Below are 18,540 nucleotides of genomic sequence, written 5' to 3' on the forward strand. Positions count from 1 at the left end.
ATAAGTGGGTGTTTATGAGCGTGCGGGGATGGAGTTGTTAACCCGTGTTTATTGGCGACTGCGAACGGGCTTTGCCCTTGAGGTTTTATCAGACACAATAATTATTTTATTATGTAAATGAAGAGCAGGCTATTACAGTATTTCATTAGCAAGGCTGAATATTAGCAGCCATAGATTAGTATGCAAATCATCCCCGTTAGTGTCCTTGCAGCGTCGCTGAATGCAGGAGCCGCGCTCGGGCCCATCTGGAGCGGAGCGCCGCGTTATGGACTCATTAAAGCGCTCTGCCCGTCTGTCCTGCACAGTGAGCCGAGCGCTGTGGCCGTGAAACGCCATGCATTCGGTGGGCTATGAAAGATATTTGCTGTATAAGGCAGTGGGATTGTGGCGATTTGGAGCTCCTGAATAGCCGCTGCCCCATTTAGACAGATGAATTCTGTCCTCGGCACATAAGCGGGCACTCTGTCCTCGGGCCAGCTATCCGCGGCTATTCCGGCCGTCGGCGGAGCCAAGCGCGTCAAAGAGAGTCAGATGGTGTGTGGAGGTGTTTGGTTCTGTGATGCTGGAGAATATTATGTGTGTGCGAATGTGGGCAGACGCCGCTGCGAGGACGGAGCTCAATTTCCTGTGCTGCAGATAAATTAAATGCTGCGAGACGATTCAGTGGGTGTTGTATTTTGTCTTGAATTTGAAGATGATTGGCTTTGGTTTGGGAGTCTCTTTGTTTGGCTAAGTGTTTAAAAATACACACACTGGCCTTTCGCAAATACATTTAACCGATAATAATAAGCATGCATATGCAATTTTTTTGTGATATTTGCACTTTTAAACAAAACCCGCCACACACATTTTCAAGCTTATGGCCAATTTGATCAGTAATAGATGAAATGGTGTTGTTAGAGATTTGAGGCTCAGCTCATAATGCAACTTTTATTAGTGCTCTTGGATGCATGAGAAGTGACACGTCTTTTAATTTTGTGTGTCTCAAATGATTTTAGCATGACATGGCACTAAGTCCGTGGATTAGCAGTAAATGACAGCGGTATTATTAGTCTGCCTTTATAATCAGTCAGATTAAGTGTGCAGACGTCTCTCCTGCCCTCTGAAAGTCAGTGTCTTCTTCTTTGGTTCATTTACACACTCAATCCACTCTTGCAACGGTCTGTTTGCAGAAGTCGTTGTCAGCCGTTTCCTACATTTGCATGTGTTTGAAGTGCAAAATGTAGGAAACGTGTTTTACTCGCTCAAAACTAAGTCTACGCCACACTGGCACAGGATATTCCCTTAAAATTCAATGAAAACGCACAGCTCAGGTCTGTTACTCTTACATATTGCATTATACTGCAACTAGAAAAGCTGCGAAATGTGCTTGTGTCTCAAAGTTGAGATTATTGTAATTTTTGTTGCGACACAGTCTGGTGTAGAGATCTGTTGAACGATGAGGACTCATTTCCATGTGTAACTTTGGGCTCGCGTCACAGCCCTCAGTGCGGAGATAAGTTTGTGTGGCCTCTTGGGAAGGTGCAGATATTTCTTTCCCAACATTATGCAGAGCTGTTTAATTAACACCTTCATCTGTCTGGATTTCTGCTCTCTCTGTGAAATCAATGAGAGGTTGTAAAGGTCAGTGGATGTAAAACACGGAGCGTCTGACCTTTACACAGGTGAGAAAACCTCACATAATGAATGCACTGCTTTAGAGTCACTAACAAGCTCTGAGTCAGTCATGACGGCCTGTCAAACAGTTTTTCAAGATGATGATAGTTAATCGTTCAGATGAATGGCCAGTCTGAAGGTTGTAGTTGAGCGTTAGAGATTGGAGGAGATGGAAGTGTTGGTGGGTGGGATTGTATTTTACTCTCCTTTACCTCACTGGTGGACTTTATTATACTAAACAAATCAAATAACGACACAAATGTGCCCATTAAGTCCATAACAATGCTGAGATTTTTTGCCTCAGTTCTTTGTCTTGCAGCTCATTGTTGGTTTGTGGAGGATGCAGCAGATCAACACAATTTGTCATACTTTACTGAGACTCTACTGCATCACTCCACCAATCCTCACCCTTAGTCATAAAAACAAATATTAAAAATATACGGTCTTTATGTTGTTTCTAATTTGAATATTGAATGTGAAATTATTGCAATATAAAAGTATATGCTCACCCTTAGTCATAAAAACAAATATTAAAAATGTACGGTCTTTATGTTGTTTCTAATTTGAATATTGAATGTGAAATTTTTGCAATATAAAAGTATATTTAAAAACTTTAATGCTAGGTGGGATTAATCGCAATTAATTTCAGAAAAAAGTGTGATTAATTACTACAGCATTAATATATATAGAGCAACTCTGGTAACGCTGCCCTCTCGTTCATTGATCTGCTAACCGCTATGTTATGCTCGCGTGTTCTGATAATAATAGCTTTCTACGACTAAACATTATTTGGATAATTGGTAAAAAAAAAAAAGTTAAATATCTTAACCCTACTGTTAGACCTACCTGAAAAACTAAAAAGCAATTTATTTAATTCGAAGGCCTGTCATTATTTTTTATTTGTGCTATCATTATTAATTTCTTTATTTGTTCTTATTTTATTACTGACTGCTTACTTGTCATTTTTTATTCAATTCAAAGTTTGAAATCTAGCTATCTCGTGCTACTGCACCAACATTACCCAGCTGTAAAATAAAAAAAACACTGAGTGAGCAAAAATTTGTGAGATAGCTAGTTATAATGGTAATTAAATAATGTTTACATATGTATAAAAGCCTACATTAAAATCTGTCATATAAATTGGTCTCTTCATTAGAAATTAGCCTACTGATTGACACCATTGATGGACAATTTGTTTTTAAGAATATTAAAAATATCTGTATGACATTATATTCTGCAGTTATTCCCTATTGTACCGAATATCTATACTTTTCAAATTATCATATCGAAGTTAGAAATTCAAATATTGTGACAAAATTAATGTTGTAGGGTGCCACAAGTTTGTTAAAATTTCCAAAGGGTGCCACGACTAAAAAAAGGTTGGGAAACACTGCTCTAGAAGACATGCATGAGAAACTGAAACACACACACACACACACACACACACAGATCGTCCTGCTGCCTACTCTCATGTCTGTTCTGTGCCATCACTGCATCACTGCATCAGCTCCCATCTGAACCCACACATATATATGAACACTCAATGAAATGCATATACTAAAAAAATCTGAAATATCAATTTTAATATCAATATCAAAATATCAATTTTACAGTATATGAAATATCAACATACTGTATACCAATATATATCTGTGTGTGTGTGTTTAGAAATTTACATTTATATTAAATTGGTATTAAATGGTATATAGTTACATTAAAGTTTTAATTGTAATATATTTTATTTGATGGATCATGATGGCAGAGCACCAGAAAATAAAATGCTTATGCAGTGTAAAATATATATTTTACATGTCATAGAATAAATTGGCATAATTAGTCAAAATAAATTATGTAATTATTTATATATGGTCTCAAAGCTTGTGTTTTACTAATGCAATTCATCCGTTGTGTAAATTTCTTTGTATTGCAGTTCAGTAAATTCATCATCCTGTCATTTCAATTCAAACATCAATTCAACATCCTGTGGGGTGTGAACAATTCACACTCACGCTCATGAACTGAATAGGGGAGCTAGTTTTGACACACACACACACACACACACACACACACACAGGTGGATATTGGCAGGGAGAATGGCAGCAGGACGTGACACACTCTTGATGGGAGCACTGTCCTTTATGTTGTAAGTGTGTAATACACTACTGCCACACCACAACTCTAACATACCAAACCGGCTGTTTCTGTGTGTTCATAACGGTATGAATCACAGATGATTTATGCTTTCTGCAGGTCTGTGTGACTGTAAGAGGTTTATAAAGCTCCTGTTAGCTGATTTGAGTCTTTGACTGTATGTGCTAGTACTCATTATCACCCCGTTTCGTCTGCAGTTTTCACAATAAGACTGAGCTATCAGTAATCTCTGTAAATGAGTAACAAAGTCTGTCGCTGTGTCAGAGAAGGGTTGTTGTCGTAAAAACATGATTGTCGACTTGAGAAACACAAATAGAGGACGTTTGATATGAGGAAACTAGAGCACTAGATTTGGGCATGTGCAGAAAGTACCCTGTTCTTCTGACATATGGTAAATCAGTAGAGGTATTTACCCTGACAAAAAGAACTGAACATGGTACAGTGATGACGGTACTTTGATGTATAACACTTCATATTCATGAATCATATTCATATACCCTTCATATGCATATATCATGATCATGTGCAAAAGTATTTATGCGATATTAAAAAAAGAAATTGTCATATAAATACTTTATAAATTAAAGTCTGTAGACAAAATGAAAATTTGGCATTCATAATCCTAATTTGACATGTCACTTTGAAAAAAAAAATATATATATTACATAAGTTTGTAACAAAACAATGTGTTCAAATGAAAGATGTACTAGAAAACACGTAGAACGTGTATTTGGGTGGGTTTAATACTGTGGCTTTCTCTGTATCAAAAAAAAAAGTAGTCTATTTGCATTTTCACTAGTGGTCACAGACTTTTGGATCTTGCTGTGTGTGTGTCTCATTCACCGAAAGCTGTCAGGTGCTGTACTAATAAAGTTGTGCATTTGTGTTTGAGTTGTAACATGTATATAATGATGCTCTGTTCTAGGCGGCTGCACCTTCGATGATGGCCCAGCACAATGCGACTACCAGCAGGATCCTTACGACGACTTCGACTGGACACACGTCAGCGCTCAAGAAGTTCCGTACCTGCCCTCTGACCTTCCCCAGGGTGAGTCCATCAGACACGCCTGCTCATAGCTGAACTAAACTAGATTTAGATTCCACTACGCGCAATAACGTCCTCGCTAACCTCACGGTTGGAGAGTCTGAGGCAAGTGGGGCAAGTCTCCAATTTGAGCGAACACAAAGTGAGAGTGGGAACGCATGGTTTTATCTGCCCTTGGGCTTGTTTAAACAGTAAGGCAGATTTAGGAATGTTTTAATGGGCTGCTAACATTTGAACAAATTTGCAGCGGCATCTTATCGTGTCAGGGTAAAAGCCATTAGTGAAGAGCTGAAGAAGTTGAGAGAAAATAGGCAGGTAACAGAACATTAATCTTCCTTCAACCGCTGTTCCTGCTCTCTGAACACTCCTCGGATGGGATCTGAAAATACTTTGCCATTTACATGACAAAACGTGTGAAGTGCCGAAGGGGGAAAAAAGGCTTTGGTCAAAGGACTGTCATACGTGATACAATTAAACTTTTTAAATGTGCTGAAAGAAGATGTGAACAAGAGGGGAGAGTGGAGCGTTGCGACCTTCACTTTTCACCTCTCTTACGCTTAATCACTCGTTTTCAGACAGGAGATTCTGCTCAGGGAAATCGCTCAAAGAAGAGGGGAGAGCGGAGCGTTGCGACCTTCACTTTTCACCTCTCTTACGCTTAATCACTCGTTTTCAGACAGGAGATTCTGCTCAGGGAAATTAAAGCATTTCACTCTCAGCTAAATTCCCTAATTAATAAGATATTAAGTTATTAATCAAGGCAGGAGAACAGAGAAGGTCGTCAGCCCTTGCTTTCAGTCAGGTAGGGTTTCACTAGAAGAGGACCTGAAGGAGAACAGCATTGCAGCTTTTATGATAATAGCTGTTGCATCTTGCGCGAGGCGCTTAGTTGACTAACACATTTCAGCAAATTAATTGAACAAAATGATGATTTGATATTTTGTCATTTTCGCTGCATTTAGAAGGCATGCATTCATTAAGGTTTATTTCTCACTGTGTTTGCCGGTGTGTCTGTGTGAACAGCTGGCCTCGTGGGATGCAGACTCTTGCTACATTCACTTGAGAACATCATTTAGAGGACTCTCATCTGACTCGTCTCTAATCTGAAAAGTTGACAAAATGGGCATTTACATGTCTTCATTTTCATATCAGACAATCAACAGAAGTGCTTTTTGTGCAGAAAAACGCAGGGACGGGGAGAGAGATAGATAGAAAGGTGGATAAAATAGACAGGGGAAAGAGAGAAGGATAGAAAGAAAAAAGACAAAAATGTACGGGTGAATGAGATAAAAAGATGGACTGGAATGACAGGAATGTAGATAGAAAGGAAGAGGGAAAAAAGAGAGATGACAGAAAGAGAGGAATGTAGATAAAATGGACAGGAAAAGACACAAATGTGGACAGAGGAATGGACTGAATAATGAGACTGATGGACTGGAACAACAGAAATTTGGATAGAAAGATAAAAATGGGACAAGAGAAGGATGAAAAGAGAAAGGACAGGGATGGATAGAAGAGACAGGAATGTGGACAAAAATGGACAGGAAACAAACTGTGGACAGAGAGATGGACTGGAAAAGAGACAGGGAGATGGACAGAAAGAGTACGGTTGGGTACCGAAACCCGGTACCAATATTGCAACAATGTAACCGGTATGTACTAGAACCGAATCCGAACACAGATTTCGGTGCCATGCCTGAGCGATCGATTGAAATATTTGTCCTCTGGTTCTCCGAAACGGACGTAAGAAGCATCATCAATGGCACCGCATGCGAAAAATAATTTCCCGACTGAGAACATGCACGTGAACTCAAGTCGGAAAGCTCTAATAATACAAACCCAACACATCTTTGTAGTAACGCGAGTGTCCATGTTGTTTCCACATTCCGACTTAAAAGCACAGCTCGGGAAACGAGAGCATCCGAGGAGCGCGTGAATGCAGTAATTCTTTCATCTTCATTTGACCCTCTAACTCTAGCTCTCTCTATTCTAATGCTACTTCTAATTTTATCTGCTTGTTTTTTTTTATTAAAAACTTGACCCTCTAACATTTGCACTCTCTATTCTATTTATATTCTACTTGTTTTATTTATAAAGAAAAAAAATCCTGTAACACTAGCATTCTCTATTCTTTCCACTTATTTTCTTTTTATTTATTATAAATAATGACCTTCTAACACTAGCATTATCTGTTCTTTTTCTATTCTTTCTACTTTTTATTTATTATAAAAACAAAATAAGCAAAAAAAACAACAAACAAAAAAAACCCTTGCTATGTATACTGTTTGGTGAAGCCCCGCCCACGAACCTCGCCCCCTACTGTCCTTTTTTTGGAAAACTAAAATATGGTCACCCTATTATAAATATGCTTAATTATTATGAAAATACCAGAGATGGCTTGAATAACACAGATAAACTATATTGTCGCAGTCGATTGTTTATTGTCTTTGTTTTATCATTCAACACGTTTATATGTTCTGTTTAGTCAGTTACAGCTATAATAGCCATGCCTTTGTCCATATAAGGGATTTCCTGGAGGGTCATGAGTTCTGCTACTTCTGTGACTGGATGTGTGGATTTTCTGTGCGAGGGCGCCCTCTGGCGTCCAGTATGAATGAAACAGACGTGTTTATAGTGCTAATGGCCAATCCATCATTTTTGGGGGGAATTTGTATTTATTTATTTTGTAATAAGTATCGGTTCAGGCACCGGAACCATTTCAAAAGTATCGATTTGGCACCGGTATCGAAAAAAACCCAAACGATACCCAACCCTAAGAAAGAGACAGAAATTTGGACAAAAAGTGGACAGGAAAGATAGAAGTGTGGACGGAAAGGTAAACAGGAGAGGAGACAGAAATGGACAAGAGAACAAGACAAAAAGATGGAAAGAGAAAATACAGAGATGGACAGGAAAAGAGAAATGTGGACAAAAAATGAATAGAAAAAGACAGAAATATAGACAGAATGATAGACATGAAAAAGAGAAGGATGGAAAAGAAAAATAGAAAGAGATGGACAGCAAGAGACAGAAAGATAGGAAAAGAGAGAAGGATGGAAAGGGAAAAGAAAGAGATGGACAGAAAAAGAGAAATGTGGGCTAAAATGGACAGAAGAATGAGATACAATGATGGACAGGAACAACAGAAATGTGGATAGAAAGATAAACAGGGTAAGATAGAAAGATGAAAAGGGAAAAGACAGGGATCGATAGAAAGAGACAGAAATGTGGACAAAAATGGACAGGAAAAAACAACTTTGGACAGAGATGGACAAGAAAACAGACAGGGAGATGGACAGAAAGAGACAAAAATGTGGACTGAAAGAAAGAAATGTGGATGGAAAGATATGCAGGAGCAGACAGAAATGGACAACAGAACAGGAAAAAAGATGGAAAGAAAATACAGAGATGGACAGGAAAAGAGAAATGTGGACAAAAATGGACAGGAAAAGCCAGAAATATGGACAGAACGATAGATGTGTAAAAAAGGGAAGGATGGAAGGGAAAAGAAAGAGATGGACAGAAAAAAGACTGAAATGGACAGGAAAAAAACAAATGTGGATACAAAGAGATGCAAAAGAGAGAAGAATGGAAAGGGAAAGAGACAGGGAGATGGACAGAAAGAGACAGAAATGTGGATAAAAAGATAGACTGGAAAACAGAGAAGTTTGGAAAGGGGGAAGACAAAGAGATGGACAGAAGAAGACGAATGTGGACTAAAAATGATCATTAGTTTATATTGGTTTATTATTAGTTGATATGCACGAGGTTCATTATGGTCCATTCCTGCACTCTCTGCAAACAGAACATTTTTATAACGTGATGCAAACATATTTGCATGATGTGTTTTTCCCATAATTGCAAGCATTAAGTGACGCTAGCTGCATGGGTTGATGTCTCAGTGCTTGAGGGAGTCATTTGGACGGTGTGGCTGAGTGACTCATTGCAACAGTAAGTGAGCACAAGGCCTGGAGAGGATTCTCTGCACCTACAGGGATGCATTTTGAGTTACGGTGGATTAGCACAGACACATTAGATGCTACTTTTGTTTTTTGTATCATTCTGCCTGAAGGGTTGTTCACACTGATAGTATTTTGCAGTAAAAAAGCAACCGGAAGTCGCTCCTTTTCAATGATGGTTAGTGATTTAAGGCGACATAGCCGACAGCGACTGTTGGAAATGCACAAAGTTGTAAATGAGGAGTTGATCTACTGGTGACTGTCAATGGGAGCGCAGGCACTGAAGCTCAAGTGATCCACCTCCTGATAGTTTCTTACTGATGTTCAGTGGCATTAAATCTGCTTGAACACTGGATTTGGAAAAGATTTGAGTTGATTGATTTTGATTTTAAAAAGTAAATGTGCTGAAAGAAGTGGCGGACAGTTTCTCATCTTCTTTATTAGTCATTCTACCAGAGGACGTGTAAGTTCTCATGCCCCTCTGCTATCATAAACATCAAAAAAGTAGTTGAGTGGTGTTCATGTGGAGATCTGTCTCTTTATGAAACAGCTCAGATGTAAAATTGGGACGTCTCAGCTGAGGGCACTCAGGTCCGCCTCATGGATCGGCCACGGGATGCTTATGCATATACACTAGGACTGTGAATCTTTGGGTAGACATCGAATCGATTCGATTCACGATTCATAGGTTTTTGATTGGATTCAAGAACGATTTTTGCATATTCCGAACGATTCAATTAGATTAGATTCACAATTAAATTCGATTCTGCATTCTTTAAGTTCTATCAGCGCGAGATCACTTCTCTTTCAGTGCTAAAACTTCTTTATCTCATTTTCATAAAATAAAATGCTATAGTATTTCACTTTTCCTCTCCATCGGCGAATGATGATTCTAAAAGAAAACACGCACGATGTCTGTTTGCTATAGCAACGAACGCTACTTTCATGCATCTGATTAGCAGATAAACCTTGCGCTCATATTTCAAGGTTGTTGTTAATGCTATGGTTATTTTAACGGCTTTCTTCGTACATTCGGTTCAACGACATTGTTAAAACATATTTATCATTCAGTGGAACTGTGCGTATGCTTTAGATACTTACATTTTTGCTCCGTCCGAGCTGCGCAGGTAATGTCGTCGGTATGACCGAGAGCCATTGAAAAAGTACAGAAAAGCAAAACTACTTCACTTTAGCATTACTGGCCACTAGGGCTGTGCAATATATAGAAATTATCGAAATATCGCAAATGTACATATCTCGATATGCATATCGCTACGGCTTGCAATATTTGGGGCCATGAACAAAAGACAAAGAAATAATCACTCGCTGCTCTTACCTAAATAACGTTTGTAGCTTAAATAAGAATCAGTGCATATCGAATTCATAGAGTAAATACTAAGCAGTGTTGTATTTTTCCTTTTTATTACTCAGTTCCTAAACTCATGCTAAAATGACATTTTTATGTAATGCTCGAGTAAAACACATACCGTTCACTTTCAGAAGTTGTTGTAGGGGTGCTTTCTTCTTACAAAAAGTGAAACATGTATGCTAGTTATATTAGAATCAGAATCAGAATGAGCTTTGTTCACCGCTTAAGTGTGCGCAAACACAAGGAATTTGTTGTGGTTTTACAGGAGCTCTTGATACATACACACATACAAACAACCATATATATATATGACACAAGATAGTTATAGAAGTTCACAGAACTGACTCTGTAAAACTGTTTCATCTGAGCATGTGGCACTTTAAGCATTATCGTATCGCATATCGAATATCGCATTATTTAATGAGATATCGCATTTCTCTTCAATATCGCACAACCCTACTGGCCACGAGTACTAAGGAGAGATCACACATTAGCTGCTCAAAAAATGTGTCAGTGAGACGAACGGAGCGCGAGCGCAATCCTGTGATAGTCACTGCAGGCGGTAAATAGTGGAGCGCGTGAAGGAGAGATGCGAGGCACGAACACTGTTCAAGCTCTCTTGTAGTAATTTAATGTGTACTGTATATATTTTGAAAGCATTGAATCGCTATAGAAATCACATTTAATTCGTTTTTTAGCGTTTTAAATCGATTACTGTCCGAAATCGGCGATTCACGATTCAAAAATCCATGTTTCAAGATCGACGCATATGCATCGTCAGGGTTTGTAATCGATGCATCGAGAAAACCAGTGAATCGTTACACCCCTAATATACTCAGGTTGTCATGCCGTTTGATGCGCACCTAAATCTCCATCTGTAAAACCTGATGAAGTCGTCGCCGCTGCCCGCGCTGGAGGAGTCTTTGGTCTGATGATATTGTTCAACTGGCTTTGAATGGAATGAAGGTTACTGCAGTGCACACACAACCCTGACCTGACCGTATAAGTGCCGTTTCACACAGCACTCCCTCGTCCACCCTGCTCTCTGCTTTATTTTACTGTCATGTTCTGCACATCCTACACAGAGCTTGGAGGCCATATCTTTAGCAGCTTTATGGGAAACTATTTTAAAACAGTTATTTTGATTGATTGCTTCTACACTGCAGTCAGATGATCGCTTGGGAAAAGTAGTTGACTACACTTCAAACATTTGTTAAAAAATAGCTAACTACATTGAAATTAATTTTGAGGGGGTGTGTTATATGATGTATATGGGAGCATTGTGCCTGTAGACAATCGTGTGTGTCGATGATAGTCAGAGACGTTGCCTGTGGATGATTATTATTATTATCAGGCTAGTAATGCTATCTAATTAATATTAAGGCTTATTTGTTCCATCATATTTCTTTTTCTGTGTTTTTACAGTGTTGATTGTTATAACCAATCTCACACGATTCCGTTGAGTTTATAAACGCAATGGCCAATCAGAGGCATTCAGATGAGTGCTATAATGCAAATCCTAATCTAATCATGACAAACTACAGTAGTCAACATTTGAAGTGGATCAAAAAAGTTCATCAAAGTTGTCCTAAGACAAGAACGCATTTTGGTTTTAGGTTTTAGGACAGCTTTGGTGAAAGGTTTTGATCCACTTCAAATGTTGACTACTGTATATTGGAAAGGTCTAAGACTCCTAAATTGATATTTTACCACTGTGTTACAAATTATGTAGGAAAAGTAATAGATTATTTTATGACTAGAATGGACCTCAAAAATCTGCATCATAACAGGAGTTCTTCGTTGCCTTTTTCCCTATCACGCTTTAGAAGTCATCATAAATTATATATCAACTGAAAGCTTAAAATCTCAAAATTCATCCTTTGAAAACCATTTTAAAATCAGACATTGCATTACCGTGGAAATGGTTCATCAAAATCATATTACAAAATATTTTCATTCATGAATTATACAAATTTAAGTTTGGATTTTCACGTCTATTTTAAAAAAAACTGGAGTGACAGTTAAAGGGTTAAGGAGTCCGTAGGTTTTCAATTATATTGGATACAATTTATTAAAAAAAAAAAAGAATAAGAAAAAGATGATCCCAGTTATGTTGACTGTACAGTAGTAATTCTCACTAAATACAGGTCCCTCATTTATACAAAAGTGATAAACAGCAGAATTGAGCAAAATACAATCCATAATTATATAAGTTTTTAATTTTAAGGACACACGGCTAGAAGGAACTTTGAGTGATAACTCAAATTAATAGTTTTTTTAGATACTCTGAGCAAATTGATGTAAGGCGACACGCTATTCAGTGTTTTACTGTATAATTTAGCTTTGGACAAGATATGTTATTTTGAAAACCTTTTCATTTTAAATTTTGGGAACTGCTGGTGGCTCTGAACGACTGGTTAAGTGCTTTTGAAGGGCTTGAGTTTCTGTGAGCGTTTGAAGATCGTTGGGAAGGACGAGCGTTTGAGCGCAGTGACAGAGCTTTCCGCTCTACATCTCCTGGCCAGTATTTGCCTGACAAAAGGGACCGTTCCTGTTAATGTGGGTCACTGCCATGAAGGAGAGGGCACCACACCGGCCTGTAAAATGAGAGCGCTTTTAAAGAAGCCGAGCAGTTCGGACTGATGTGTTTGAGTGCTGCAGAGGTGGCGTAGGCAGTTTGTGGTCGCGTTAGGGTTGTGGGAAGTGTGACCGCCATCTTGAGCGGCTTCTGTCTGCCATCTTGTTGAGGGTGTTGTGACAGCGTCAATGTTGAGATAGTGTTTGGATAGCCGCTGACGCCTCTCATCTACTTCATCAGCCTTATTTAGATAATGGCTACTATGCATTTCAATTCTCTGCGATTCTTCACATTTGCGAAAAATGTAGTTTCTGCCAAAAATGCTCGTTCATTTACTGCTGTGAAATCAGTGCAAGATCTCCTTCAGTCAGTATGAGAAGCTTCCAGAATTGGTTGTTTTGATGACTGGTTACCACATTTTTTTGTAATAGCGCTAACCCTGGTATTATGGTAAATGGTCATTAACACTGCGTTTAATGCCACAGAATGACTCATTATGAATGAATTTAATTTGTAGGTTTTTTTTTTTTTTTTCTGACACCGTGCAGTTTTTCCTCCACTGAAGGTTGAGCATTTCCTCTCTGAGCAGCAGATGAGCTTCGGGGCCAGAGCGGCAGGGATCTGAATGTGAATGCCTGCATTTTACATCACTGCCAAAAACCCAACAGCCCATTTCAGTTATTCACATTTCATGAGCAATCAAAGAGAGCTCGGATGGGATGCGTTTGACAGGTCTGTTTCCTCTCTGAATGTTGAGAGATAACAGATCTCGTTTAAGCTGTGCCTTTGGTCATTCAGTGGAATCAACTAGTCTAATGATTAGAGTAATCTGCTGTAAATGTGATTTTCAATAACGCATGAGATTGCATTGATAATCAGTGTCAGCACTGCAAACGCGTGTTTAAATAAGTTGCTCTTTACGTTTTGTCTCGCAGCTAGTTTGAACTACATCTACACAAATTTAGCCAATTACAGCAGAATTCATTTACATATTTAGGACTCTTAAAGGATTTGTAGCAAAAAAAACAAGGTCATTTGTTCACATCTGCTAAATATTGTGCAAGAACCTTGACTAACATTAGTGGACTTCTAAGCTGACTCCAGGGATCAAAATCAACTGCTAGAAAAGTGTGTTTCTGATTGCTCTGGGTGTGTCTGTGTGGTTTTGGCATGGGTCGAGGCTGCATTCTGTAGAAGTGTGTAACAAGTACATGTTTTTTTCTGCTCAGTCATGCTCTGATTCCAGTGAGGAGTGACTTGAGCATCAGACCTCTGAACAACACACTAATGCGCTGCACATTTCACATTGACTGAGGATATGTCCTTGTGCTCACACTGAACTCCTACACCCTCTGGAACGAGACACGGAGGTCTGTTTTACATCAAACCATCAATAGTTGATGTCATGACTGTTAGTTACTCACTTTCTTGTTTCTCAGTCTCTCTTTTTCTTTCTTTGATTAAATAGTCTCCACCTCTTGATTTAAAGAAGTTATGCCTGATTTAAGGGATACGTCTTACTGAAGGGAAACGTGGTTTGGACAGAAGTGATGGAGGCTACACAATTCCACGGGTCCCACGTGTTTATTTCACATTTATAGTGTGAGCAGTCAAGTTGCAGCTCGAGGTTCGGACCATACATAAATCCTGAGCTTTGGCTTTACACCGCATACGATTTACTGGTACAGTGAGAGCTATTTAACATAAACATCACTGAATGAGTGTGCGCCCGACTTCAGCACATGCACCCTTAACATGTGAAATGAGCAGCAGATCAAACTGAAATGGGTGCGTTCTGTTGTTATTTTGCCGTGCTTTATTGAATTCGGTTTTGAGAGAAATCATTAGCTTTTTTGTTATTGTAAATGGACTTTCTGAAAGCGCTGCCCTATTTTCCACTGTGTGTGCAGCTCCTCTGTAAATTGCTGTCTTTTCAAGCTCACAAGCTGAACCGTTCTTCAAAGACCCCATGAAATTGGGGTTTTGTGACTTTTAGTCCATGTTTACTAGCTTTGCGGTCATCTGTGTGCTAGTGTACTTTTAGCAGATACTGTATGCACGTTTCTGTGAAAGCAGTATTGATGACATCATCTCGCACTCAGGGGCGTAAGCAGATTGTTGTCCAATCAAACGCTCTCTGGAATGACAGTATTGCTCCTGCAGAAATATCCTGACAAATATCCACCATTACTTGCAAACCTGTGGCAACAATGGGCAATCCATACATCACAGCTCTTCATTCAAGACAAATCTGAATATTCATGTAATTTCAGTGATGTAATGAACAAGCATTCATTTGAAGTCAAACACATTTCTCTCTTTTTTTTTTTGGACCAATTTCAAAATGAGCACCGCATGTATATGTTGAAGTGAATGCAATACGGCATTGTGAAAAACAGTATTGAAATGTTTTAGTGTGCACTGTTAGAGCTGGACAATCCCCCCCCCCCCTACCGTAACGTAGAACAAATTGCTAATCTTTCATGTAATTTTGCATTGAAAAACACAATGGAAAAACTACTACAGTGTTTGATATTTGATGTTTGCATGATGGTGAAAGGCTTAAACTTAGTTTAGACTTAGACTTTTTTTAATTCTCTGTCCAGTATACTAACATAAACCACAGCTCTGTACTCACTAAACCAGCCTCAGATCTGAGCTTTGTGGATGTGAACTCATGTTCTTGTGGCTTTGAGAACTGACCAAACTCGCTCGTCTAATATGTCGAGCCTTCTGTCGTCTTTCCTCTGTCGCTCTCGTTGTTTTCTTCTTCGTTTTGCACTGAAGTGATTAATGAGCAGTTCACACAAACCTTCTCCAAACTCTCCAGCACGTTCATAAGGAAGCACTTAAATAAATCAAAAATCGCTCATGAACCCGTTTCATTTTCTGCCAGTAACTCTTGGTTGAACGCTTGTGCCATCTGGATGCGCCGTTTAGTTCACGCGACCGACCTTTGACCTTTCGATTTGCCTGGAGAGTTTGTGAGAAATGAGTGTTTACCCAACGGGCGTTTATAGAGGAAACGGCGGGGCACACACACCTTCTGACATCCACGCCGCTGTTCTCACCTGCAGCCATTAACGTCTAGCTGTGAGCGCCACGCTTTCCCCGGGAGAACTGCTCTGTAATCCTGCTGCAAGTTCACTTATCTGAGACGCCTGAGCTCATAGTTTAACTTCCTGTTTACACAGGCTGTATTTAGCTTATTACACGTGTAATACTTGATTGCAATTGGTCAATGGTGTCGTTCTGTGGGCTAATATTTGCTGTATAATTGTTTGTCTCAGCCAAGTCATTTTCTCCATAACTGTGCTAGTTTCATCTGTCTGTCTTTACAGAAAATCATAAATATTCATGAAGAAATCCATACGCATGTTGTATATATTTGGTAAATAATAAGCATGTGCACTATTACAAAAAAAATAAAGCGCAGCAGCAGTGGCGTATGCAGAATTTTATTTTTGGCCGGGCTTTTTTGACTCTTAAGTGCCGGTAGCTGCTGACTTGCATTTTATGAATCACCAGGAACCACGGTTTCAACAAAAAAATCGTCTTTACTGTTCTACTGAAGAAAACTAGTCACCTACATCCTGGATGACCTGAGATAAATTAAAAGCACATTTTCATTTTAAGGTGAACTATCCCTTTTAGTGTTGGTATAGCCACATCTTTTGAAAGGAAGTTTTTTTGTGTGTGTATTTTTAAAATAAGTAATCAATATTTTGACAGCGATGCAAGTGTGATGGAAATATGCACATATGCAATCAAGGAAGTGTTAGTACAACCAATCAGCACGTTCTTTTGTATTGGAGGTTTTCAAAATACTATGTGGAGTATGTAAGCTTTTTTAGCAGTGAAATCAGGAGATAGATAATTGTAAATTGTAGGGTTGCCAGCAGCTCTTGGCCGATTTACGATTGATTTGCCGTCTCTCACATCCTGATGGTCTAATCTAAACTATACTTATAAAAGCAAGAGGCTTTCTTTCACCCAGAACTCACCTGTTGAGAGAGAAACAGATGTTCTGACAGCAGCTCCTAGTGGATCTCATGGATGAGTCTCATCTGTAAATATATGGAAGAAAAATAATGACAAAATGTCTTTGAAACAAAAAAGCATGTTGAATTGCACTGAAACAATTATGCATTGTATTAACAGTGTTTGCATTTTAATGCCTTGTATTCTCAGGGTTTGCATTTCTAGGGGCTAAATTGTTTATTTAAGCTGTGAATATCTCAATTCAAAACAATTCACACACACTATATCATAATTCAAAATTCAATAATTCATATTCACCTTCCAGAATTCACTTCTGAAATATTCAATCTGTTTAAAAATACGATGTATAATATTCGACAGGCAATTTTCGATCCATTTTATTTCACTTTACAAATGCGCTTTTAAAATTCGGCAGAAAATTCGCCATTGCACATCCGGGAGCTGCAGGAATAGCAGTAGAGCACCGATGCATGATCTCCAGCTGCTGTCAGTCACTCACCAGCAGGTGGCGCAAGCGGCTGTTGATGAAGACCAAAGCAACAGGTAGAGCAAGTCATTCAATCACAAAAACTGATCTGCAGAAATGGAGCAATCATTAAGTAGAAGTTATGATTATCAGGGCCAGTATAAATATGCGGAAAAGCTTATTGTGTGTATGTTTAATTCAACATCGCTGTTACTCGTTTCTCCGTGTAGCCTACATGTAAGCAGCTTTCTCTACTGAAAAGGAGATAATAATGCTGTTTTACCCAACGCTGAAGTACAGAACTAGCATTACATCTGAGGAAGACATATATTGCTTTCTGTTGGTTAGTTTCCTTAACTTTGTATCATGGCTTGTGTGACGCTGTGCTTCCCCTCATACGTCACACTCTAGGATTCCCCAACGATGTAACGTGCCTCAATTAACCAATACATTGATATAAAAAAAGGCCTCAGATCTCAGAATACACTTTATTGATGATGCAAACTATATACAGGCAAGCAAATAAGGTCAAAAGTTCACGACGTGCTGCATTTTCTTTATAATCGCTTTTCTATTGCTGTTAGTTTTAGGTTCGATATTCGCCGGGCATTCGCTTTCTCTTGCCACTGATTTATATAGAGTCGACAGTCCTACAAAGATATCACGACTAGTTTTAACAATATGCAACCACTTTATATCGACGTTGTAACGACGTTCGTAGGTCGGGAAGAAGGAGGCGGGAACCGGCGGACATTTAAACAATTTAATAAAATAAACAAACACAAAACGAAAGTAAAGCGGCAGCCCCTCGCGGACGACTGCCGCACACAAAACACAAAATAAAGTCCAGGCCTGGTCCTCTCTCGTCCAACACTGTTGTCACTCCTTTTATCCTTCCGGAGCTCCTCCGTGGGACTCGAGACCAATGAGTGGTGCAGGTGTCGCGCATTAGCAATTACTCCACCGGCCTCGCTCCGTTCCCACGGCTCTTGGCCCCGCCCCACTCGTCACATACCCCCATCGCCCCTCACAGGCCGGGGGGTGCTCCCGAGATTGCACTCTACTCCCCCCCTCCCCCCTCCGGGGGAGCCAATCACGGCAGCCACAGCGTACCTGGGGGTAAGGACAGACAGACGAGGCAAGAGAAAAGGAGACGGAAGGATGAGCAGAGACAGATACGAGAGAGGGGAGAGAGGGAAAAAAAATAAATTATCGGTCCGGTTCCCTGACACACTGCCGCTTGGTCCTCAACCGGCTGAGAGGCTCTCACTCGCGGTGCCATGCGATGGTACTGGACATCGTTGGTGGACGGCC

General features: G+C 39.4%; 1 protein-coding gene across 1 annotated transcript in view; it reads left to right on the forward strand.

Annotated features, from left to right (window-relative positions):
• Window positions 1-18,540, forward strand: part of LOC107554146 (receptor-type tyrosine-protein phosphatase kappa-like) — a 170,263-nt gene that overhangs the window by 46,416 nt on the left and 105,307 nt on the right. The window contains exon 3 of the mRNA XM_016236573.1: window positions 4,733-4,855. Coding sequence (XP_016092059.1) covers window positions 4,733-4,855 — 123 coding nt within the window. The remainder of the gene's footprint in view (window positions 1-4,732; window positions 4,856-18,540) is intronic.

This window comes from Sinocyclocheilus grahami, unplaced genomic scaffold (assembly GCF_001515645.1).
Source record: "Sinocyclocheilus grahami isolate Dianchi unplaced genomic scaffold, SAMN03320097.WGS_v1.1 scaffold492.1, whole genome shotgun sequence".
In the NCBI taxonomy this organism is placed as follows: Eukaryota; Metazoa; Chordata; class Actinopteri; order Cypriniformes; family Cyprinidae; genus Sinocyclocheilus; species Sinocyclocheilus grahami.